Raw genomic sequence first — 23,309 nt, 5'->3', positions numbered from 1 at the left:
ATCTTCTCACTCGTACACCGACTGCTGTGTCTTTTTAGCAGCACCGCTGCCTTTCCTCCAAGTGTTATCGATATCATTTTGGGTGTCAGGAGCTCATTATTCTGTGTCAGCTATTTTAGCGGCGGACAGTTGGGGCTGAAAGGAGTGGGTGGGCTCTTGTGTATATGCACATGCAATTGTCTATTAACGTGTGCCTGCGTGCGTATGGTGACCATGTTGGCATACTGGGAGCGGATAGGTGACAAATCACAGAATGTGAAGGGAGCAGTCCCCTGTAGCGAGACCAAACAGGCTGTTGGCTTGTAGTAAAAATAAACTGTGGTCACACCATATACACACAGTTCATGTGAAGTGTCTGCAGATTTGTTGTAGCAGAGAGATCTCAGTGCAAGAATTAGTGTCATACCATCTCAAAGTATTCATGTCTTATGAATGAACTGATTTGGTATCAAATGACCATAAATGACCAGTTCTTGTGTTATTTGTGTTTTAAATATCTTATAATATTTGATTTACTGATGAAAGTGGCAGTCTTCTCATTTTACTCATGCAACATAATTAGAGGAATTAAGGATGAATCAAATGAGTATTACAATGTATGAGGGAAAATGAGAAAGAGGTTGATTTTCATGAGAAAATCATGAAAAACGACGTGTGTGCCTTTATAAAATCTGAAACTTCACTATGGAAGGAAATCTGTAATTCTTATAGTGTGTATATATCTTAATGATTATTTTTTACTGTTGATTATATTGTATCCCTGCCTTTGAGAAGCTTTAACCACGGCCCTGATTTCAGTTTCACTTCTAATAAGCAAAACTGAGTGCAGCACTTTACGGGTTAACATTAAGACAAAGGTCTACTTTTATTTGTTTTTGACCTACTGTCCCACAAGTTTCTAATAAAATGTAGCCTCCCAGCATGTAATTATTATCTAATTAACCATAATTAATCCAAATATAGCAGAATATCTAATTAGTAACATTAAAAAAAACTATGTATCTCATTTCCCTCTAAGTAATCTATTTGTTTGTCTCAACTTGGATGGATGTTGCACACACTAAAGCCATTTTCAAACAGGCATCCGGCAACAGTGTTTGCTTCAAAAATCCACACACGGAGTTGCCTCTTTATTAGTTGCACTTGTAGTCTGCCACAATTCGGTACAAGAGCTCTGCTATAAAACCTATTTTTATTGTGTTTAACCTTTTGTGGAGTGTATAATGTTGTTGTGTATGTATATTTAGAGTGAAAGTGGTGTTGTGCTCTAATAATGCACTGACAAGTGGTTCTTGTCATTTATGAGAATATTTGAAAAGCCTTTGAATATAATACAAGCCAGAAGATAACTGCAGCTAAACCTCAGTGCTAAAACATCTTATTTAAAACCATCGCAGTGGTGTCAACAGAAACATTTTAGGTATCCCAAAGTCGGCTTTATGGCAGAGCAGTTTTATGGGATTTCTTTAGGTTACATGGTGCATGTAATAGGATGACCACAAAGTGTAAAAATGGGTGGTTCGTGGCACTCGGGCAATATCTTTTTGACATCTAGGAAGAAAATAGCGGTCATACAGACTGTGTTATCGAAGTTTGAGCTTCTTTTAATTTGGCTGGTAGCTATGTTCCATATTACAGACTGCAATATGGCGTGCACTGAAAATGTTTATATATTAAACATTATGATTTTGCATGATTGATATTCAGTATCAAAGCCAAAAAGGGGGGAAAAAACGGTGTAAGTACATTTTTCAGACACATTTTCTAACAGGATTGTTTTGCTTGTTGAGACATATTCATTTTTAGCTTTTGTTGGTTTCAGAGAAGCAGTATAACACACAGCAGGTATGACAGGAGTATAACGTGCAGAGACGTAAAGTTGCTTGATAATATTTTAAAACTGGTATATATGAATAACCTTAACTTAACTTAATAGTATAGTTATGAAAGCAGCAAAAAACATCTCTTAGTGAAAGTTTTCTTCTAGCTGCTAATGATTTTTTCCAAACAAAAAGCAAAAAGGAACCACTACCATCTAAATAAAATGGCTTGTAACACACATTTTGAATGAGAGTAATGAACCTCTCACTGTCTCCCGAACTATATTTGCTAGTTTGTATTTTTTTTTTTAATCTGAAAAGACAGTTATCCACCCAAATGTAATTTCTCAGTGCTCATAGTGAAAATTCAAATCTCCCGTAAATGGTAATATCCAAAGCAATTACTTTGTCGAGCTTGGCTCATGCTGTACACAGACCTCCACCAAAACCGACTGATTAAATAGTGCTGCACTGTCATTATGATCCCGCTGAGCAAACTCCTTTTGGTTGTCTTGTTTGATTAGAAATAAATCTCGAGGCTTCGGGAGGTATTCCTTTGAGCACCGATTCATTTAGATAGTTATTTAGTTAGTGAAGTGATGTGCAGTTAGTAATGGTCTGAAGTTTTTCTGTGGCCATGTTGATGACCGCATGTGAATACAAGATGGTGTTAAGGAGGAGCTAATCTCGTGCATAAATGATGAAGGGCTGATGAATATTTCAATGGAGCCTGTTTCCTTTATTGTTTATTCTCTGCTCCAGCTCTGAGCAGGCACGTGTTTGCCGAGGAAAGGTTATTTTAATTTGAACTCTGGAAAGGAATTTGAAATTAAAAAAGCGATTCATGAGGTTTTTTTATGTATTCTTGTTTTATTGAGCTTTGCCTGTCGGCTTACGCTTCACCTCCGCGTGTCAGCTGTCCAGTCTCAGATACACAGATACTTCAGGGAGATAGCTAACTGGTCAGCTAAAGCAGTGATGCGAAGGATTGTGCGAGTAGCACAATAATAACCTTTTGGAAACAATGGCAGATCAAAATAGAGCAGAACCTGAATGGTTTCACATTTTTCTGCTTTGTTGTGGATGCAAAATATGGAGGAGGTAAGCAGACTCTCGTGTGCGCCTCAGAACCTCCTTTGTACCTGTTAGGGGCATAAGATGAGCTGGCGTGTATTCTGCTGGTTGATGTGTTTTTTCAAGCATTTAAAGCAGCAGCTGAAACACGCGTTATGGTAGTTCGTAAATACCAGTGAGCAGTTTTGGTGAATGTTTATGGGACAGCGTATGCGTGTATGGGTATTGGTGTTTTGTAGGCACATGTCACATTGTGTGCATGTGTGCGTGCGTGTGCGTCTCTGTGTCTGGCAGTGCTAGTTTAATAAGGTCTAGAGTCTGCTCTGTGCCGCGGGGACTCACAGCTTAGGCGACAGGCTTACCTCAGAATGAAACCAATCTGTTTAGCCTGCTCTTCTCCCCCTGCAGAACGCTCCATTTTTGCTGTCCATAAAGTTAAATGACATTTTCCTCACGGCACCCTTATGCCATGTCAAGTGCCTCCGGAGATGTTCCGGGCCGACCTAGATGTCAACGAGTGTGTGTGTGTGTTGAGTGAGAAAGGGACCTCTGAAGGCAGAAGCAAACACTGCGACATCCACATTTCAACCCTGCACTGCTTGAAGGGCCTGCTTCCCCGAGAAGACAGCCGCTTTGAAAACACAGGTGGTGAAAGCGGTCCAGACAAAGGGATGTTAGATTTGAAACATGGTTGTTCTGTTTATATGTGAACCAGCAGGCCTTCCTTAGACAGATGGGAAATGACAAGGAGATGACTCATCATGAGTGGCAGTTTGTTTCCGGTCTGAATGCATTTGATATTTTAAGTAGCTATATTTGTACTATAGAGCATGATGAGTGATATATTTTTCAAAGTAAATCTCAAACAGAACCTCCACCCACACACACACCAAATGGCTCATCAGCCTGCCATAAATGACTGATAAGATGTTCCTTCTTTGCTTGGAAGGACAGAGTAACACTTCCACTCAGTTTACCCTCTATCTCTGCCTATTTAGGAGTCTAGCCGCTTGCCAGCAGCAGCTCGGGACTGTGTCCAAACATAATCGTGATATTAGCTAGATCCTTATTTATATGTCCCTACCCCTTCCATCTCTCCTCTCTCTCACACACACGCACACACATCGCTCTCATCCGTCTGCTCGGGCCTATTACATATGCATCCATCCTTCCCACTTCACACATTTCCAATCTTCTCCAGTTAGCTACAACAAACATTACATTTACATATTGATTTCGTAGTTTTAGTCAATGTAAATATGCTGTCATTACAGTAAATTTGAGCTTCTGTTAACATAAGCTCGTCCAGATCTGTGCAGATTAAGGGTGTGATTGCATAATTAATGTGTGCGCTACATATTAATTCCCCCATCCCTCTCTTTCTCTCAACTCTTCCTCCTCTTCTTGGGTTCTGAGCCCTGATTAAGTGCCTGTTTCGGCCTTTAAGCCTCCCATTGCTATTCAGCCTCACAGACCCAGCGTTTGCTCAAAACGCTACTTAACCTCACAGCTTATTGTAAATTAAGCTTCCAAAAGTTGATTCCCCCACCTCTTCTTCTCTAACACTGCTGTAAGTTAGTAAGTGAGCTACGGGTGTCGGTCCAGAGGCAACATCTTAGAGCAGCGGTTGTCTGTAAATACCGCTTTCACAGATTAATATGAAAGTTTCTTAGTAAATGTCTGCTGGACTTATTTGCAGAATTACTCTGAAACTTTTTCACATTCAGTTTTAGTTTTGTATTATTGTTATTTTTCACTTTTAAGTTGGTGAAAAGAATTTCACGCTGAAGGGAATGCAAATGGAGATAACTATAGCATAGTCAGTCAATACATACTTTATGACCTGCCTACAACAACATTAACAGCTTTCTAGATACATCTATTGTAACTGTAACTGGACTAGGTTTAGGCTATTTCAGATTTTTGACTGTGTTCAGCTAGTTCAGGATATGCCACAGCAAAATGTTGCTTTTTATTTATATTTATTTTTTAGTTCTGAAAGTACTGTAGGCCTTTTCTCCTGTTTTGTTAGCGTTAAGGCAGATTGATCGACTCCCCGCTGTTAATGTGCAGGTGGTCATAGCTGTTGGAGCCTGCTGTGCTGAACATAGCTCTGGACAGGCTTGTTAAGACATAACCAGAAAAGAGAACGACTTACCCCCCGAGGAAGCACCCACCTCCCCACAGGCCAGCAGGCTACCACTAGTCGACAAGTTTCAGCTTGCCCTTTACTCAACTCGAGTCACTGTTAGCAATTATGTATGTTTGTCTTTGCCCTCTTCTTTCTCTTGTGTCATTGTTCTGTCACCTCATTTAGGTGTTTTCTCTCTGCATCAATCTGTGTTTTCATTTCCTTTATAGCATTTATCCCTATTTCTTACGGTTTCCAATGTTCCCTCTTCTCGTTTAGTGCTCTTCAGGATTCATTAAACCAAAACTTCCTGCTGGTCATTAGCCACCGTGAGGCTCAGAGGGACTACAACCTCAACTTTCCCGGCTCCAGAACCATACAGGAGGTATGGACACACACACCACATTAGATATCACAGTGTCACTTTCTATGCACACATACGCACAAAGTCTCTGTAATGCACCCACATCATGCACTCACATAATATTATTGTGCCTTATTCTGGCTTCTCATAATACAACTTTCATTCCATTTGCCAAACATTGCTAGTCTATCTCAGCCATCGATTCATTATTCATCACAAATGATCACATTTCAGAGCACATAATTACTCTCACAGCTGCGCTCTGGTACAGCCCCCTCGTTTTTTCTGGACTCCCCCAGCTCTGCGTCTTTCTCTCTCTCTCTCTCTCGCTGCAGTGTCAGCAGTCTAGAAAGCCATTTAAATGACTAAACATTGTTTGATCTAGGCATGTGGGTGCAGTGGAAAAAGACAGTGCGTTCGCTTACTCCATCTGAAACTAAACAGTAGCCTTTGCAGCCTATGAAATATTTATGGTTACTCAGCTAGGACCCAGTGTGAGTCCAGTGCATGTCTTTATCCGTTGGTTATTGCTATCACAGCTGCAAATTGATTAGATGTTAAGGAACATGGGAAAGTAAGTGTATGCTTGCTTGAATGCGAAGACGAGTGAGTGTGTCTTGCTGTATCGGTTTTTAGGTCCTACTTGTGTTGAAATCTGAACTTGCCTGCATATAGAAACATGTCTTTTAGGCTGCATCCACACCAAGGCCAGATTTAGACACAGGCAATCTTAGAGAGCTTACGACGTAACCTATGAAAGTGGCCGACGGAATTTATGCTTGTGCTGGTGCATTATGTGTTAATTACCGTGTGGTCACATCCCAGTGTTTTCACCACTAAAGCATATATCTGACCACACTACTGTGTCCTTTTAGGTCCCCTGAAGTCAAGTATTTTGAAAACTCTACCAAGCTAAGATTTAGTTTTAGTAAGGACGGGTTGATCATAAATTGATCATGCAGGCACCAACATCCAACTGCTGACTGATTGAATCTCATCAGTCACTATCTGTCCTTCCGTGAGTCATCACACCCCATCACATGACCCTTTTGTGGGAGAAAACAAAAGCATTGGTCTTGGCAACCAGTGGTTAATTCAATGAGGAAAACAAATTACAGGTGTTGCTGAGCCTGGTGTTTATGCTCTTAGCTGTTCTACAGCTAAACTGTGCATTTTATTAAGCTACAACTTCCTACCACAGACTGTCCAGGTGTACGTCAGTGGACATGTAAAATACATTTTTAGGTGAATGGACAGATATTGCTTCAGTTTGTTTATTAATGGTGCAGAAACTCTGTTTAATATGAAAACATATTAGAGTGGATATAGCCATACACAGCTGCCCTGTGCTGTCCTGCTCTGCTCTGGCAGGGAGAGACCTGAGCAGGAAACATTTATTAGTCAGTGTTTGCTAGCCAGCTGCTAGAAGTAAGAACTTTAACTCTGTCTTACAGTACCTCCTTGAAAGTTTAGGTAATTTAAACTCAATTTAAATGATTTGATCTCAGTGTATCAGGATGTTTAATGTCTGTGGATTCTTTACATGCCTATGACTAGTTGTTTGTCAGTTTAGATGTGCTGAATGCTTCTGTGTTTTACATCCAGACCAACTGTTTTCTCAAAAGCAAAAGTGAAAGGTGTTTATTCTTCCTTGTTCTCTACAACCACTGCTGTTCTGGCCTAGGTCCTCGTTGCAGTTCAAGATTACACTAATAATAATCAGGCTGCACGCAGGGCCTGTAATGGTGCTAATTGAACAGATTAGTATAACCAGCATCTGAACTGGAGGCAGCTCGCCTCCCTGGACTTCTCTCTCTTCTCCATTTGCGCTCTCATTTTTTTCTCCTCCTTCATCATCTCCCCCTTTTTTTTTCCTCACTCTCTTCTCAGGCAGATGGTTTTGATGAGCACCCACTGTGAACCTTAAGTGTTTCTGCTGGGATTACAAACACTGGGGAGGGGTCCCTGTGGTGTGGGAGGGGGGAACTGTGGACACAGAAAGGAGGCAAAGGACTGTTGGCTTGGTGGGAGTGCTGTAAGAGGCCACGGGGGATAGAGAAGGGACCATGTGGGCTTAAACAGGCCTCCACGTTGCGGTCCTTTCCTTACAAATGCTTGTCTTTAGGCATCTCAAGGCCCCCTGCGGGGAAAATGAGACCCAGAACTTTAACCTGAATATATCATGTGTATACATCATGTAAGGGCTGGCTCAGAAACGTTTTCGGAGTCAGAGTGAATGTGAAAGAGTAGTTGTGGAGTGGAGTTGCTTTAGTATGGCTTGCCTGTGGGAGAGATGAGGAAATAGACTGAAAAAAATATACAATAAGAAGAATAATTAAAGACACCAGCAAGAAGGGAAATGCTGTTCTGTCAACAGAAATATCTTGGGACGCAACAAAGTGGTAACAACACATATTCAGCCTGACTGACACTCTTTTCTGGTATACTGTGTCCAATCTCACATATGGACACCACTACAGAGCACCTTTCTTTCCCCATTCTCCCTTTTGTCTTTACTGAAGACTAACCGATGGTCCCTGCTTGTGCATATCAATAAGGATGGAGTCTTGTCTTCTTGTTTGTCTTTGCCAAAGACTGTGGCTTTGCCTTGTGGCTCTCAGGGAACTGCCCTTACCCCTCCCTTTCTATTCCTTCATTCTCCATCTCTCTCCCAGTGTCCCCTTTCCACTTTCTTTCTTCTCCATCTCTAGAGCTCAAGGCGGTGTAGACTCTGATTGGCATTACCAGACTATACTGTGGGGGTAAGTTGCTGGCTAGCTTCTGAGCTAAGCTGGAGAGCAAATGTTTGCCAGGGAAGTAGAGGGTAGAATAGGCATGGCTGCCGGGTCCTGAGTTGTCCGTGACCAGACCAGTTGTCCTGGGGATTTCCCTTGTCTGCTGCCCCCCCACGCCCCCACCCCGCCCACCCCAGGGCTTGTGGATGGGCCCCATCCTTGCTCCGCAGCTGGGCGACATATAGGAACCGAATGCAGACAGGGGCTAGAGAGCTGAGAAAAGGAGGGTTGGATCGAAAAGGAATGAAAGAAAGGCATCTGGTGCTTAGGGGAGATGAAGAAAGAGAGAGGGAGCTTGTGACTGTTTAACGGAAACCTTTCCTTTTCTTTGATTTGCTTCCAGGCAAGGATTACAGGCAATTGGCATTTACAATGATTGGATCATTAATTTTGCCGTGAGGCATATTGCCCAGCAGCTCAGCACCACTGCCAGTTTAGCTAATGTTGTGTATAACTGGCTCATACACCCTTGCCTCATCTCAACATGAACAGCCGCACACAATTTGCAGCACTGTGTTAGACTTTGATATAAATCCCTTTATGCTCCCTTAAAGGCATTTTCTTTACATTTTATCTTCTCTGTGTAGAAGTCAGGTTGATCAATACCTTTCACAAGCCGCCGAATCGTTCGACCACCAATGCCATGTTTTGCTTAATACACCATGCAATGACGTTCCAAATGTAGGCCCCTTGTTTAGAGACAAACAAGTCTGAATTATTTGTAAGTAGGAATTTGCTATGGAAGTGTTACTGAGAGGCAACTATTAAACGTAATTGTTTTAGTTTGTTTCAGTCTCACTTATCAGTCAGATGGCTGTTGCGGTAGACAGGGGGCAGCATTAGACAGTATTGCTCCATGTGTGGTTGGATTGCAGCCCTCAGTAACAATGCTCTGTAACCGAGGGCTGCAACAAGAAATTCAGCTAGCTGGGTTAAGGCCAGGCATTCTGTCAAGCTAGTCTTGGGTTCTTATCTGTCCTTAATTTTATTAATAATTAGTTTTCTTTCAGTCGTTTTTCACAATATTTCATATGTCAGGAAAAGATTGAGTGACTCCCTTCAGATTTTGACAGTGTAGTTTCAGGTGGACACGCTTGCTGTATAGATGTGGGTGGGGGTTTTTTTTGTGGTGAGATCAGATTGTCCTTTGCCAGGTGTCTTTCACTCTCTGTCTCCACTCTCCTCCTCCACCTCTCACCTTCACTCTCTCTGTGGTGGGCGTAAGTTTGTTGTTTCTCTGATGCTGCTTTAACCTCTGACTGCAGTCTCTTCATTACTAGTGTTTATGCCTCTCCTTTCCTCCCTTTTCCCCTCTATTCATCGGCCGGCCAGCCGGTCAGTCAAATCCCTGTAGTCTGGCTGGTCAAACATAGATATTACACTCTGTAATAACACTGGCCACCCGCTTTGACCCCAGCCTGCTGTCCTGATCATAGCCTCTTCATAAGGATAGGCACCGAGCCGTATGGTGTGGGATTTACGACGGAAAGGCAAAGGATGGACTGTGCCACTCATTTATTATTGTTCTTTTATACTTCTCCCTCCATGTTTGTACTCTGAATTGCTTTGCCGTGCTTTGCCCATCCACAGTGAAATAAAATTATGTTTGTGACTGATAATGTGTAGGAAAAAAATATTCTGCTCAAAAACTATTTTAGCTTTGATTTTTGCTTTTGTTTTAAGAGGGTTGATGATTTGTGTTTCCACAGGTTTGTTTTTGTTTTGTTTTTTATGCCAGTAAAGATTTTCAGCTTTAATATTTGGGACAAAAGTGTTCCTTACTTTGTTTTATTTAATTTTTTTTGAGCATTTCTTTTATAAAAGATAACAAGAGTCATTCTGATTGTGCTCCCAGACAGTTTTTAAACTACATATAAATGCAAAGTGCGGTAATAAGTAGTATTATGGGACAAGCAGCCGAGCATTGTCTATCTTCATAATCTTTACAGTTCAGTGTGCTGCACAGGCTTTCCTGCTTTCCCCGAGATTGGCTTTGACTTTGTGTTTGTAGCGTTCTTTAAGTTTCCACCTCCATGACCAGCAGCCCTGAATATGCTCAAGGATCCATCTCTTCTCAGTGCTTGTTACATAGACAGGATTTGCCCTGTGTGTGTGGAGGGATCTTAGCTCCACAATAGATAGTTTTCTCAGCATCAGTGTTCAGCCCTGCGGGCCTGAACGGCAGAATCCTGCAGAACAAACGCACTAGAATCCACGGCCGCCAGCGTTCAGACACCGACAGGGCTTTGATCAGGGTTGACTGGCGCACATCAGGCTGGCGTTAGGGCTTTAAACCAACAACCCAGCAGCCGGTGTAACGCAACGCTTGACGGGACAGGCGCTTGCTGGCTGCTAACTGTTTAAAAGCAAGGAGTGTTATTAAGTGATGCAGATACAGCGTCCGCACATGAATGGGAGAAGAGAAATACTGTTCATTTCAGAGCGTGGGGCTGTTGTCGCTGGGAATTAGCAGTGGCATCTGAAGAATGCTGATAACACTGGCTGTCTCTTTTCTGTCCTTCTCTCTCCTTTGACTTCTGAAGCCCTTTATTCTCTGCCTCTTCTGTTCTTCCGAGCGGAGGATGCCTCCTAAAATTTACAGCGTTGTATGCAACGTAATGAGGCAATCATGTTGACGCTAAAACTGACCCACCCGCTGGCTAGAATATAGAGAAATATCAAAGCTCTTTGTGTAGAGTCAGAGAGGCAGGGCATGCTGTTGTCATTACGGATGTTACATGAGTTTTGTGTATTGCAAGTATACAGTAATATTCAATAAAATACAATCATTTCCTCTGTTTGCAGGTGAAGAGAAACATTTCAGACTTGACCAACATCCCAGTCCGGCATCAGCAGTGGGAGGGATGGCCTGCATCAGCGTCTGATGATTCTGTAAGACACACACACACACACACACGCGCACACATACACACACACATACACAAATGCAAAAAGTCAGTCAAACTATTCATCGGGGAACATTTTCTGTGGGTGTTTGAATCAGTAAAGGTATGCAATGACGATACGAGCATCTAAGCAGTGATAGTGAAAAATAGATTTTTGCTTATTGCAGTGCTCCCCAGGGACGGTTTTTTTCCCTGTTTATTTGTTTTGTTTTGTTTTGTTTTGTTTTTTAGTTAAATAATCCAGAGTGTTCTCATTTTTGACTGACTGGAACCTAAGTTGGATTTCTGCAGATGAGTCTATTACTTGAAACATGGTCTCACAAATTGGTCTTAAAACATATTTTAAATCTTGGGAGGAAGTCCTAAAATTGTCTGTGGTTTCTCAAAATGGTGTCATTGCTCCATGAAATAAGTTTGATTTTGATACAGCAAGACATTGCTTAGATGTGATTCATGATTTAGCGGCGTTTCTGTTGATTCCAGCTGGATGAGATGGTCAAATAAACAAAATTCCTTAGGATTTTTCTGAGGATTGGTCTAAGGTCAATCTAGGCAAGCAAAAAAATGTTAAAAATTTATTTTTTTTCCCCCAAGAAATCCACTCGTACTGTGCTTTTACAAATCTGTCACATGGTTCAAAATCTGTGTGCCTTTGAGAAAAAAAAGAATAAACACCCTTCCGGTTTCTGTCCATTGGTTTTGCTAGAGTACCCGAGGCACAGAAAATTGTTCCAATCTCTAAACTGCGCCAAAACAGCTGTCAGAAGTATGAGAGTAAGATGTTAAAGGTAATTAAGACGTCAAAGATGGTTCCCATTCTGTGTCCTCTGTCTGTGGACATTAAAGCTCACATCATTCGGTCCCGCTGACCTCTCTTGTCTCAGGGTTGCCCTTCCCAACCATTCACCCTACACACAGTCAAGCTGATCAGAGGCGGCCCTCATACAGAACCTCGAAGAACCTCTGACCCCTTTTGCCTCACCCCTTCTTTGGCAGCATATGTGTTCCCATGCTAATTGTTTGGGATGTTTTCATGCCTACATTGAGAATCTGTTGTGCACACATTCTTCCAGCTAACAATTTTCATTTTGGTCTTTGTAATTGTTTGGTTTGGTGTATTTTTTTTCTCTCCATGCATTATCATATGTGTCTTGTGCAAGAATTAACTGTAAAAGCGATACATACTTGTGATTCATATGGATAAACTTGTTACTTTGTACAGTGTTATGTGGGAAGAGTCTGTTACATTTGTTACCTATTAGTCATATTACTCAAAGTGGATAAACAATGACTGAACTGGTTTTTTTTGACTCAAAGTAAAGCTTTTAGTACTGACAGTGGAAGCAAATACAACACACCCATTAACCTACATAAAAAGGATAAAAGGTTACAGTTTTACACTACCCAAGACTGTTTGCTGTATTTTGTTCCATGACAGCTCAGAGCAGCCAATTGTAAATCCAGTAACCACCAAACAAACCATAGGGCTACGATGCAGATTTTCCATTGTTAGCATTATCTTTGGAGACTTGAAATTATGCGATCAGTAAACAGCCCGGGATTGCAAAGGAAATACAAATCTTACTGCAAATCTGAAAGCACATTTTGGACATGTGGCACAATGACTGACCTCAGTCTTGAGTGGAAATGTTTGGTATTATTCCACCAAATTATTTACTTTTCAGAGTCGGAGCCACATTATGCACTAATAGGAAGAGTGCTGACATTTTCCAAAATCAAAGTTTTTTTTAAAACAAGGAAGGAGGGCATTTTGTAAAATGTAAATAAAAAAACAGTGCAGTAATTTATAAATAATTAAAACTGTAAAACTCATTGAAAATAATACAGAAGCAACATATCAGTGTTTTGAGGGAAATTATGCGTTTTTGTTTTCAAATTTATACCAGCAAACTTTCAAATAATTCACAACTTACTGGAAATGTACATTTGTCTATGTACTGTATATTCAGCCAACCACAAAAAAAGGAATCACTGTTTTTCATCTATTAAAATTAGATTATTATTTTCTTGGGTAAATTGGTAAAAAGTTGGGAAATATAGGGAAAGAGCAGAGGGAAATGACATGCAGGAATCATCACAGTAAGGACTCCTCTCATGGTATGTTCCATAGCAATTAATCATTTGAAAATACTTAGACGGGCTCTGAACATTTTAAAGTATAATCATTGCATTTCATGCACTATTGACCTAACTACTACTATCTAGCCATGCGCACTCATTTTCCAATTCCAAACCAGTAAGCTGTACCTACTAATTTCAGTTTAAATGTAAGATATGTAAGAAAAACACTTGATAATTGTGTTTTTTATATTTGCACTTTTGTTCTCCGTATTCTGGTTTTCAGCGGGCCTCAGCTTGTCACACTCAGCTGTATATATAACGGCCAGCGATTGCGAATAGATTATCATAGGCCCGGTTAGCCTTTGACTAGCACACATCCGCAGTGTCTGTGTTTCCTTGGATGAAGTGATATTAAAAAGTATAGAGAAGAGACAGAAGTGCAATAATGGCCTCTGCACTAGCTATAGCCCTCTTATTGAAACGTCTGAAGGTATTAACAGAGAAAGCCAAGGGCTTGGCTGGCCTAGCAGTCGGGTAGGGAGCCAGTGTTAGTGTCTAGCTCATTAGCCCAGTCTCATCTCCCGGGGCTTGGGCCAATAAAGATGGCAGTCAGAGGCCCAGGATTGCATTTAGCTCCACGCACTATCCTGCTTGCAGTGGAATCGATTGCTACTCAACTCTTCTGTCTTGTGCGATACCAATGCATTCACCTGTGCAGTTATTATTTGTGTGTGCATATTTGCATTTGTGTATTTGCAAATGTGCCTTTCTTGTTGTACACACTGTGTCTTGGGCTATCGAACCCCAATACTGATCCAACCGAACTGTGTCTTTAGAAAAAACATTTCCTTTGGCTTTGAAAATTCATATTTTTCACTTGAATTCTTGGTCAAATTATTAGTACTTTTTACTTGTTTTTTTGTCTTTTGTTTGTTTGGTTTTTTTCCCAATATTGCAAATTTTGTTTTATTTAAATAAACTGTTGATTGAAGTACTAAAATAATTCTACATTGTTTAAGAAAAGGTATAACATATTTAGTACTGATACAGAAAATTTGTAATTGGATTAGCAGGAATTCACATGCTGACTGTGACAGTGTTGGGGAAATTGCCTTTGCTTTAGCTGTATAGTTGCTTTCATAGTCATCTAGAGCACATTTATGTTTATATATATATCATAGTTCATCTAGCTGATCAACTGCTCAGAATATCAGTTTCTTCTCTCAGTTATTCTTGTGCTGTGAGAAAGTTATTTGAGTTGGTGTAATGTTAGTGTAATTATGTCATGTATTGTTGGAGTATAGGAGATGGTTTGTTAGAAAGAAATTCTCACCTTTCCAGAAAACTAGTGGTTACGTGATGTGTCAGCCCCTGATATTGTTCACTCAGCACGTTTCATTGAAATTCAAGGTCTGATGGTCATCGGAAATTGGATCAGGATGCATAATGGTTTCATGGCAATGAATCACAGATTAGTTTATTGTCTATTGTTATTGTTTTTGCTATGGGCTCTTAGAATAAAGGAATTTAGTAGGGCTGTGCGATATGACCAAAATCTCATATCCCGATATAAGAATTCTATCGTCCGATAACGATATAAATCACAAAAATGTAACATTTTCTGTAAATTCTGTGAACCTCAGGCAGCTCAACTTGCGGGAAGTTTTTCCAGCTGCGCGTCATGTAGCTGGAGTCGAGTGTTTTAACCGATGCATGAAACTATACATTTTTAGACATAAGTTGTAACGGCCGCCGTTTTCTTTGTAAGTATTTATTACACGGCGTGCTGCGGAGGAAAGCCTGTTCTAACGTTTGAGTCTAAGGTTTATTTTTTAGCACCTGGCGGCTCTTTTTTTAATTCTCATCTGTAAATAATCTGCTCTTTCACGTGATTCAGTTTATTTTGAAAAGTCTCAACAGGATCTTGAGCTTTATTGTGAAAGGTTTATGTGGAACATAAACAAGCGGACACGCGATGCCGTTACCGTCGTTGTTGCTAACCAAAACGCATAAAAACAGGCGCTTGTCCGTCCATAGTGTGGTTATATTAAATATAAGAGAAAGAGAGAACTTTAAGAAATTAATATAGCCACTACAGTGACCATCAAAACGATGAAAAAATATTGTCGTAAACAGTTTATTTTGCGACACCACGAAACAAACGATAGCGTAAAATGAAACGATAGACGTTTTTATATCGTCATAAATTCAGTATTAAATGTAGTAAATGGGACATAGATATTTCTTTATAGATATATTACTGCTACTATCTATATATAAATAAATAAATAAATATCTCTATCTGTCTGTCTGTCTAGATATGTATAGATAGATAGATAAGGTAGTAAAAGTCACATTGCTTTAACTGCTGTACATTTTATTCCTAAGTAATTCAAATTCACCATCAAACACGACTGCCAATGTGAACACATTGCTATTCAAAGCATATAAAACATTTTCCCAGTCTTCTGTATCGCTTCTTAATATTCCATAAATAATTTAATGTCCCCAGTGTGACATTTACCCAGAGCACATTTGGTTGACAAATGTGCAGCTGTTCATGATGAGCAATTTAAATGTTTGTTTCTTGAACATTGTTTTGGGTGCCATGATTACAATGTTCTTATAGATTCATTAGAATCCAGTTTGTAATATTTACTAGTAGTAGAGATCCATGTGGGCAAAACAAATGGTTTTTGTGACTGTTTATTTTAGCATTTGCTTGAATTTTCTTTGGGTTTACTGCATCACAGACATCTTGACGGAACTGGAAAAAGTTCTCAGTCAGAGAAAAAGTGTGTTGGACTTTGCTATAGTTTAAATTTGATTTAAAAAAATTATTTTCTCCAAGTAGAGAAAAACGCTTACTCTGGCATCATTTGGAAATATTATGGTCGTACTGCCTTTCAATTTTTTCTCGCTTGTGTGGCATTGACAAAGCTGTTCTGAATATAATACTGATGATGGAAATTAACTTGCTTTGCTATTGCAAATATAACGGTTGAACCTCTGTCCTCGCCTTCTCTGAGACTTTGCCCTTAGCATTTCAGCACAGAGAGTCTCTGCACAGGCTTCATCTCATTGGAGCAGCTCTGATTGGCCGTCCTTCCTCCCATACCTGTTGGAGTGATTGACAGCCAGTGGGACATCCTTATTACGTCCCCCCCATCTCTGCACCCCTCCACCACCACCCGCCCTTTCTTCTAGCCTGTAATTGCTGACATTTATGCAGTGTTTCATGGTGTTTGCTAATGTATTAATGCCACAGAGCCTCTGAGGTGCCGTGGCTTGTAGGGCAGCACCTCCCTCCATTTCCCAGCTGGCATTACTGGAATCTTCCTCTACCTGATTGGGGCCTATGAAACCAGTTATTGACAGGTGGGGGGACAGCTTGTGGTTTCCATAGCATCAGGGCTCAGCAGTAAAGTCAGGCAGAGCCACCCCCCCTTCGTCATGAAATTGGCCTTCTTCAGGTGAAATTCAGTGCTGACTTAGTCTGTCTGTATCTGTTTTCTTTTTGTTTCTTGGTGTTATGCTCCCATCTCACTGAACCTTTTATTTGAAGAATAGGATCCTTTTGTCCTGACCATGGTCACGCTGTATATCTTCCTATTGCATCTCAGCCTAGAAACAATGTCATTTATTAAATATCTTAATAAATCTTAAAGGTGGAGTTTAAGTCTTCTATCTCCTTTCTTTTTAAACTTCCTCTTTTCTTTCTCTCTGTTCTTCTCTTGCTCTAAAAATGACATAGTAGAGTAAGGTGGTATGATGAGGTTTTGGTTGCCTTCAGTGCAGCTGTCAGTGGTAATTATCTCATACTCACAGCCAGACACCTAATCCAAACACTGCCTACACTGGAAAAGAAAAAAAAATGAAACACAGAAAGAATGAAGGGAGGAAAAAGGAGGATAGAGTAGAGGGACAAAAAAAAGGTTGACTGGGAAAGCAAAAGGAGGGAGGGGGGGTGTGAGGGAAAGAGAAAATTCTTCCCCTGTATCAGCCCCTGAATGCTTAGAGCCTCAATGAAAGTGTTAATTAAAAGAATCCAAAAAAGAGGAGCCAGTTCCTTTTGTGTGGAGATGTGGGAGAGGGTCATTTTGGGGGTTAACCTCATCCCCTCAGACCCTGTGCCCTGCGGCGCTTCAACCTTGTTTCCACGTTTCACCACTGAGCCGTCAAGCTGCACTTGTGTACCTCAACATCGGGAGAAGCCATTGGGTCAATGTGAGGAAGAGGACTGAGAGGCACTCATCTCTCTCTTTTTTTTTCTTCTCCTTTTCCCCCCTTTTCACCTCCCCTGGTTGCATCCATGTCAGCCCAAACCCTCCAGGCTGTCTTTGACAGGGGAAGTGATCAACTTTATTTATACACTTATTAGGTGCTCAGACAAAACCCTCTCATTGTGAGTGGCGGGGGTAAAGGGTTTATGGGGCTCTGCTTGCCAGTCTGTGTTAAAATTCTCACGTTTGATTGCCACTCATAGGCAGCGAAGAGACGGGGCCATTCCTTCACGTCCTTAAAGTTCAGAACCTGTGCATCTTTAGCTCAATAACGTCAGTGTTAATTCAGCTCACAGACCTGGCACCCATAACGTCTTCAGTGGTTGTAGCTTTTCATTAAGCGTGTTGCTGGTTTTGAAAAAGCAAATTGCGTTTCTACATCGCTTAATTTTTTTTCCCACTTTTTCAGTAAATTCTTTTGTGATGTTCTGGTTTCTGATTAGAATGACTGATAGATCTAATGAAATAAAAGAAGTAAATAGGTTAGAGTTGAGTTACTTGAGCACAGACGAGGCAATTCAGTTAAGTGTTCTTCGTAGGTGTTCCTTATGTTAGGGTTGGCTGGATCAGCTGTCCTTGCTGTGACACTTGTGTGCTTTTTATTGACAATAGTACACTTGCTACTAATTGGTAATGTGCAGGAAGTACAGTCGGTCTCTTCTCTCGTCTGTATGCGCTTGGCTGTTTGGTTTTCTTTTTGTCTGGGAACATTCATCTGTTCTTGGCCCCAAAGGGAAAAAAACATAAATTCACAAAGAAAAGGACAGTCAAATATTTTTGCCCCAAAACATTTAGCCTTTTTAGTTAGTGTTATATGATGTGCTCTTGCAAACAAAGCTCCACGGTGGATTTGTCCCTTTAGAGGTGATGTCATTCTTGGTTTGTTTTGTTTCAATATTGCGTGAGAGTCTAGCCACTGCTTTTTGGAGCAGATTTCTGCGCTTAAGACAACACAGAGGAGGAATACTCATCAAGATGTTATTCTTTCTCATATTGTCAGGGGAGATACTCGGTGAAATATCCCTTCAGTCAATCGTTGCTCGACTGGTGGGAATTTGAAACGCCAATATTATAGCCAGTTTTAGTATATCCTCTGTCAACTATTTGAAATGGTGCAATAAATGTTTTTTCAGCTCCCAAGAGTGAGACTGAGTTCACTTGCTCTTTTTAGGAGGGAAAAAAACCCAATATGTAAATAAATGCTATCATTTTATTTCTGTATATGTTGTAAATGTGATTGCAAAGGGACAAAGAGTATAGTTGTGGTAGATTTGGGGGATATGGACACAGCTTCTCATGATTTCTTGATCAGTATCTATGCAAATTTTTCTTAAATAATAATTTCTACCTTGTTCTTTTTTGTAGAAAATAATTTGGTTATTTTGTGTAATTGCTAACAAAAAAGCCCTTTTGTTGATTTGTTATATGGTGAAGCACTGTGGATTCTACGTAAAATACAAAACCGCAGCATAAAAAGCAATTAAAATGTTCAAACTAATCTCAGGATGAGTATCGCAATACTGCCCAACCCCAGCAGCGCCTACACTGACTCAACTAGTCCACAACTGTGCAAATAGTTTTGTATAAATATTTGGTTCTTTTGTGTGCAGCGCACTTACTTTCTAACAGTCAAAAGATAATTAAGTGCGACGTGACTGCACAGTTCTTATCAGTGCCAGGCAAACAGAGATACACTTATAAGTCCGTGCTTGTGATAAGGTCTACTGGTTACACTGCTCTCTCCTGCTCTAGAGAGCTGACACCAGCACGAGGAAGTACTTTTAATTTAGGAGAGACACAGAGAGGAAAACTCCATTCAGCCCGTGTAGCTCTTTTCAGACTCAATTGGTGTTGCGTGTAAGCGTCTCTTGATTCAGCCATGTCCAGCTGCTCTTTGTGTGTCTCAGCACTCGACAATGGAGCAGATAAGAGGACCTCTGCAGGGGATGAGCAGCTCCTCTGGCTCTTATCACACCAAGCTTACCTACCCTGCCTCAGTGCTGTTGTTCTCTCTACCAGAACAGTATTTGCATGTGGGTTTTCAGTTCAGGTGCCACTGAATATAATGTTGTGTTATTATTAAGTCTCAGTATATTCAGATTGGAAGATCTAAGATCTAAAAGCAAGACAACTTTAGTTTCATTCTGCAACAGCCTTGTCTCTATTGCTGATATCCCTTGGGGTCTGAGCCAGGAGACTCCTGTAATGAGTCCCTGCTGAATGCTCACATTTTCAGTCCTGGTTTTGGATTTGGGAGCTCATTAGTCAGGTTACCTTCTACTATAGACCACCACTGCACTTATGGATCCTGCAGGTGTACAGAAACCTCATTGTGGTCACGCCTCATTAGAGAGATGATCAAGCCTTTGTTTGAAAATACAAAGTATGTCATGATACAGGTTATGCTTCTGCTGCCTGGGGAAAAAGGCAAACAAATGTAAGGCACAACTACAGAATCAGTGGTGAAGTTTGCCTTGTTTTGGTTTAGGCATCAGTTTTAGGCAAGTCATAAGCAGTAGATACCAACACATACTTAAACTTGATGACATTATTATATTGTGTTGAGTAAACGCACACGGTCGGCAGTCATTCTTAATTGTTGGCTTCATTCTTTTGTTCTGTTTCCTTTGTTTGTTTGTTTTAGATGACACTAGCTCTTTCTGGAATCAGCTATCCCTGCCATCACCTGAGTGTTTGTCGAAGGTCCTCGCCAGCTAATGCCCAGGAACCCACAGAAGAGGTAAATTGACCTACGTATGCCACCGCACGCTTCTGAGTTATGCATTTCATCCCCTAGGCAACTTTCAAGCATCAGACATGCTCATGAAATGCTTCTTATTTACAGTGTGCGGATGTCCATATGATCAGCGACAGTGAGGGTGATGATTATGAAGACGCATCAGAATTTGGTGTGGATGATTCAGAGATGTTTGGAGTGGGCTCCTCGAGCTGTAGGAAATCACCTATGAGTACGTAATGTGAACCACTTGTAGAACTCAGTTATAGCAGCCACTGTAGTATTAACCTCCAGATACAGCATGTAAAGCCTGACCATATAATTATTTTTGTCCCTTTTGCAGTGCCAGAGAATAGTGAAAATGAAACTGATGCCTTAATTCACTTTACTTCTGAATTTTCTTCGAGGTGAGCGGTTGTTATGCTCAATTTAAAATGGCTTTGAAACCTGACAAAACTGGATAGTAACAATGTTTTAAATAAGAGTCGTGTGTGTGTGTGTGTGTGTGTGTGTGTGTGTGTGTGTGTGTGTGTGTGTGTGTGTGTGTGTGTGTGTGTGTGTGTGTGTGCGTGCGTGCGTCCTGTAGATATGGAGAGACCCATCCAATGTTCTTTATTGGGTCTTTGGAGGCAGCATCTCAAGAGGCCTTCCATGGCAAAGCCAGAGATGTAAGTAACCTTTTGGACTATTTTGGGTCTCACAGGAACATTTTTAATATACTCTGAAAAACTTGTGTTTTTCTTTGAAGCTTCATATTCTTATCCCTTTTAATTTGGGCTGTGCAAGTGATACGAGGTACTGATGTTACAAATGATGGCCTGTCCTTTATCACTGATGTCATTTCTCCTTCATGGAAGAGTCGCTTTTTTCAGGTTTGAGTTTTCTTTGCTTAAGATAACATGACAAAGGAACACAAACAGAGAAGGATATTATTAATTCTGTCAAGGGAGATACTTTATTTCTCATAACTTCTCTTTTGTTACTGGGCTGGGGGAAATTTAAAACGCTAATATAATCAGGAACTTTATTCACCTGGCCTACATTTTTTACATTTGGGTTAGAGTTCATTGTTAAGTTGGGGAAAGCTAGATGAATCTGGTTACCATTATAGATGGATGCATAGGGTAATCAGAGATCACTGACGCCGTGCTGCTGGTCTGTTGCACACATAATTCAGTCCGCTTATGTAGAATGATATCTATGGAGATCTCATGAGACACAACTTTAAATATAAGTCATTTAGTTTTAGGCTTAATGCCAGTAAAACCAATCCAATCCAACCCAACTTTATTTATATAGCACTTTAAAACAACACAGTTGACCAGAGTGCTTTCCAATAATAAAACAGATAAAAGTTAAAAACCATACACTAAGCAGACAAAGAAATAAATATAAATAACAGTAAAATAAATACATAAATGAAAATGATAAAAATAAATCAGTATATATATATTAAATATTAAAACATGAGTAAAATAGACAATAAAATATACAATGAATAAAATTAACAAAATAAAAAAGATTAAGAGCAACAGCTGACTACAAACTGACTCTGGTACTACTCCTAAAAAGCCTTTGAAAAAAAGTGCGTTTTTAAAAGTGATTTAAACATTTCAAGTGTTGGGGCCAACCTAATATGGAGGGGCAGTTTATTCCATATTTTGGGGGCCACAACAGCAAAAGCTCAGTCCCCCCGGTGTTTCAGTCATCTATAATAGAGGTAATGGAGACCTGGTAATATTTTCATCTCTAATTATTTCCTCTCTTTATATTTTGTTTCCAAGAAGTCAGACTTCATCATAATTCTTTAAAGTGGTCTTGACCAATAGTTCCCCAGGTCCTCTTAAGGTCTCCTCGGTTTTTCTTTGGCCATTGTCTCGTTTTCAGTCCAGTCCTTATACTTGACCATTTATAGAGAAATGTTTTTGGTTTTGTTTTTTTTGTTTTTTGTTAAACTGCTCAACAGTGACCTAGAAATCATTCAACCACAAAAGGCACCCAACTTAAGGGATGAACCAGTGATGTGTCTACACATAACGGACAACTGGGCAAATAACCAATATGAAATTATGCTTTTAAGCACTTTGTTACTAGCAGCTTGTTGCAAAAAGCATGTAATGTGTTCCCATTTGTTTAGCTGAATTTATGAAACATGTCAAAAGTACCACAATTTGATGAGCATAAACAGCATCTTTACACTAACAAGGTGTTTCCCAACTGGCTTTTGGGCCTGGACAAGTGGAGGCCAATAGACAAAGCGGTAAGCCTGAAAATAACTATCTATACGAGGGATGTATCTGGAACTTCAGTTGATCCATATGCTGAAGCCTTATCAGAAATGGTCTCGGTGGATGTGTGGCTGTTAAAAAGCCATTCTTAAGGAATGGAAACAGAGAAAAAACCCTGAGGTGTGCCAAGAACTGGATGAATATTCAGTGGCAAGAGGTCTTATAGGGATGAATCCAAATTTTACATTTGGTTTAAATAATCGTTAATCTGTCTGGAGGTGGTCAGAGAGAGATAAAACAATGAGTCTCTATAGCTCGCTGGGAGCTCTGTCGTGGTTTGCAGCTGCATTTCAGTCCGTCGTGTTAGGGATCGTTCCTTGTCCACCATGCAGTACCATCTGGAAAGCGTCTGATTGGCAACGGCATGACAATGATCCCAAACACACTGCCAATGCAGTAACAGCAAACCTTGATGAAAAAGAAAAATGCATAGTGGAACACTATCAAACATGGATTGGCCTCCCCAGAGCCCAGACCACAACAATTATCAAAGCAGCGTGGGATCATCTTGACAGAGAACGGAACAAAAGGCAAAGCCTGTAGAACTATTACTGAGCATTACATTCCAAACAAGATTTATTAGGAGAGTGCATTTTGTTATACACTGTATTTTTGCACATTTTGACATATTGCCAGACAGATTTCACATTTTCCTACCAAAGTATAAAGAAATAAAAAGTGGCTCAAGACTTTTATTGAGTATTTCTTGAAACTTGAACAATTGGAATATCAGCATGAACAAAACTTGTTAGACACAGTGTGCTAAGAGTAACTGAGTAAATGATTAGTGTGTGCAGAAGGCATGACGATAATCTATGCCTTACTTTCC

General features: G+C 40.3%; 1 protein-coding gene across 1 annotated transcript in view; it reads left to right on the top strand.

Moving 5' to 3' along the window:
* The window catches only part of faf1 (Fas (TNFRSF6) associated factor 1), a 60,538-nt gene that overhangs the window by 9,619 nt on the left and 27,610 nt on the right, over positions 1-23,309 (top strand). The window contains exons 7-12 of the mRNA XM_085397769.1: positions 5,305-5,410; positions 10,990-11,076; positions 20,100-20,195; positions 20,301-20,424; positions 20,536-20,599; positions 20,779-20,860. Coding sequence (XP_085253895.1) covers positions 5,305-5,410; positions 10,990-11,076; positions 20,100-20,195; positions 20,301-20,424; positions 20,536-20,599; positions 20,779-20,860 — 559 coding nt within the window. The remainder of the gene's footprint in view (positions 1-5,304; positions 5,411-10,989; positions 11,077-20,099; positions 20,196-20,300; positions 20,425-20,535; positions 20,600-20,778; positions 20,861-23,309) is intronic.

Source organism: Rhamphochromis longiceps, linkage group LG23 (assembly GCF_057381845.1).
Source record: "Rhamphochromis longiceps isolate RC_006_pf linkage group LG23, R_longiceps_female_GT1.1, whole genome shotgun sequence".
NCBI lineage: Eukaryota > Metazoa > Chordata > Actinopteri > Cichliformes > Cichlidae > Rhamphochromis > Rhamphochromis longiceps.
The sequence above is the reverse complement of the archived record's forward strand: the minus strand, read 5'-3'. Positions and strand labels throughout refer to the sequence as shown.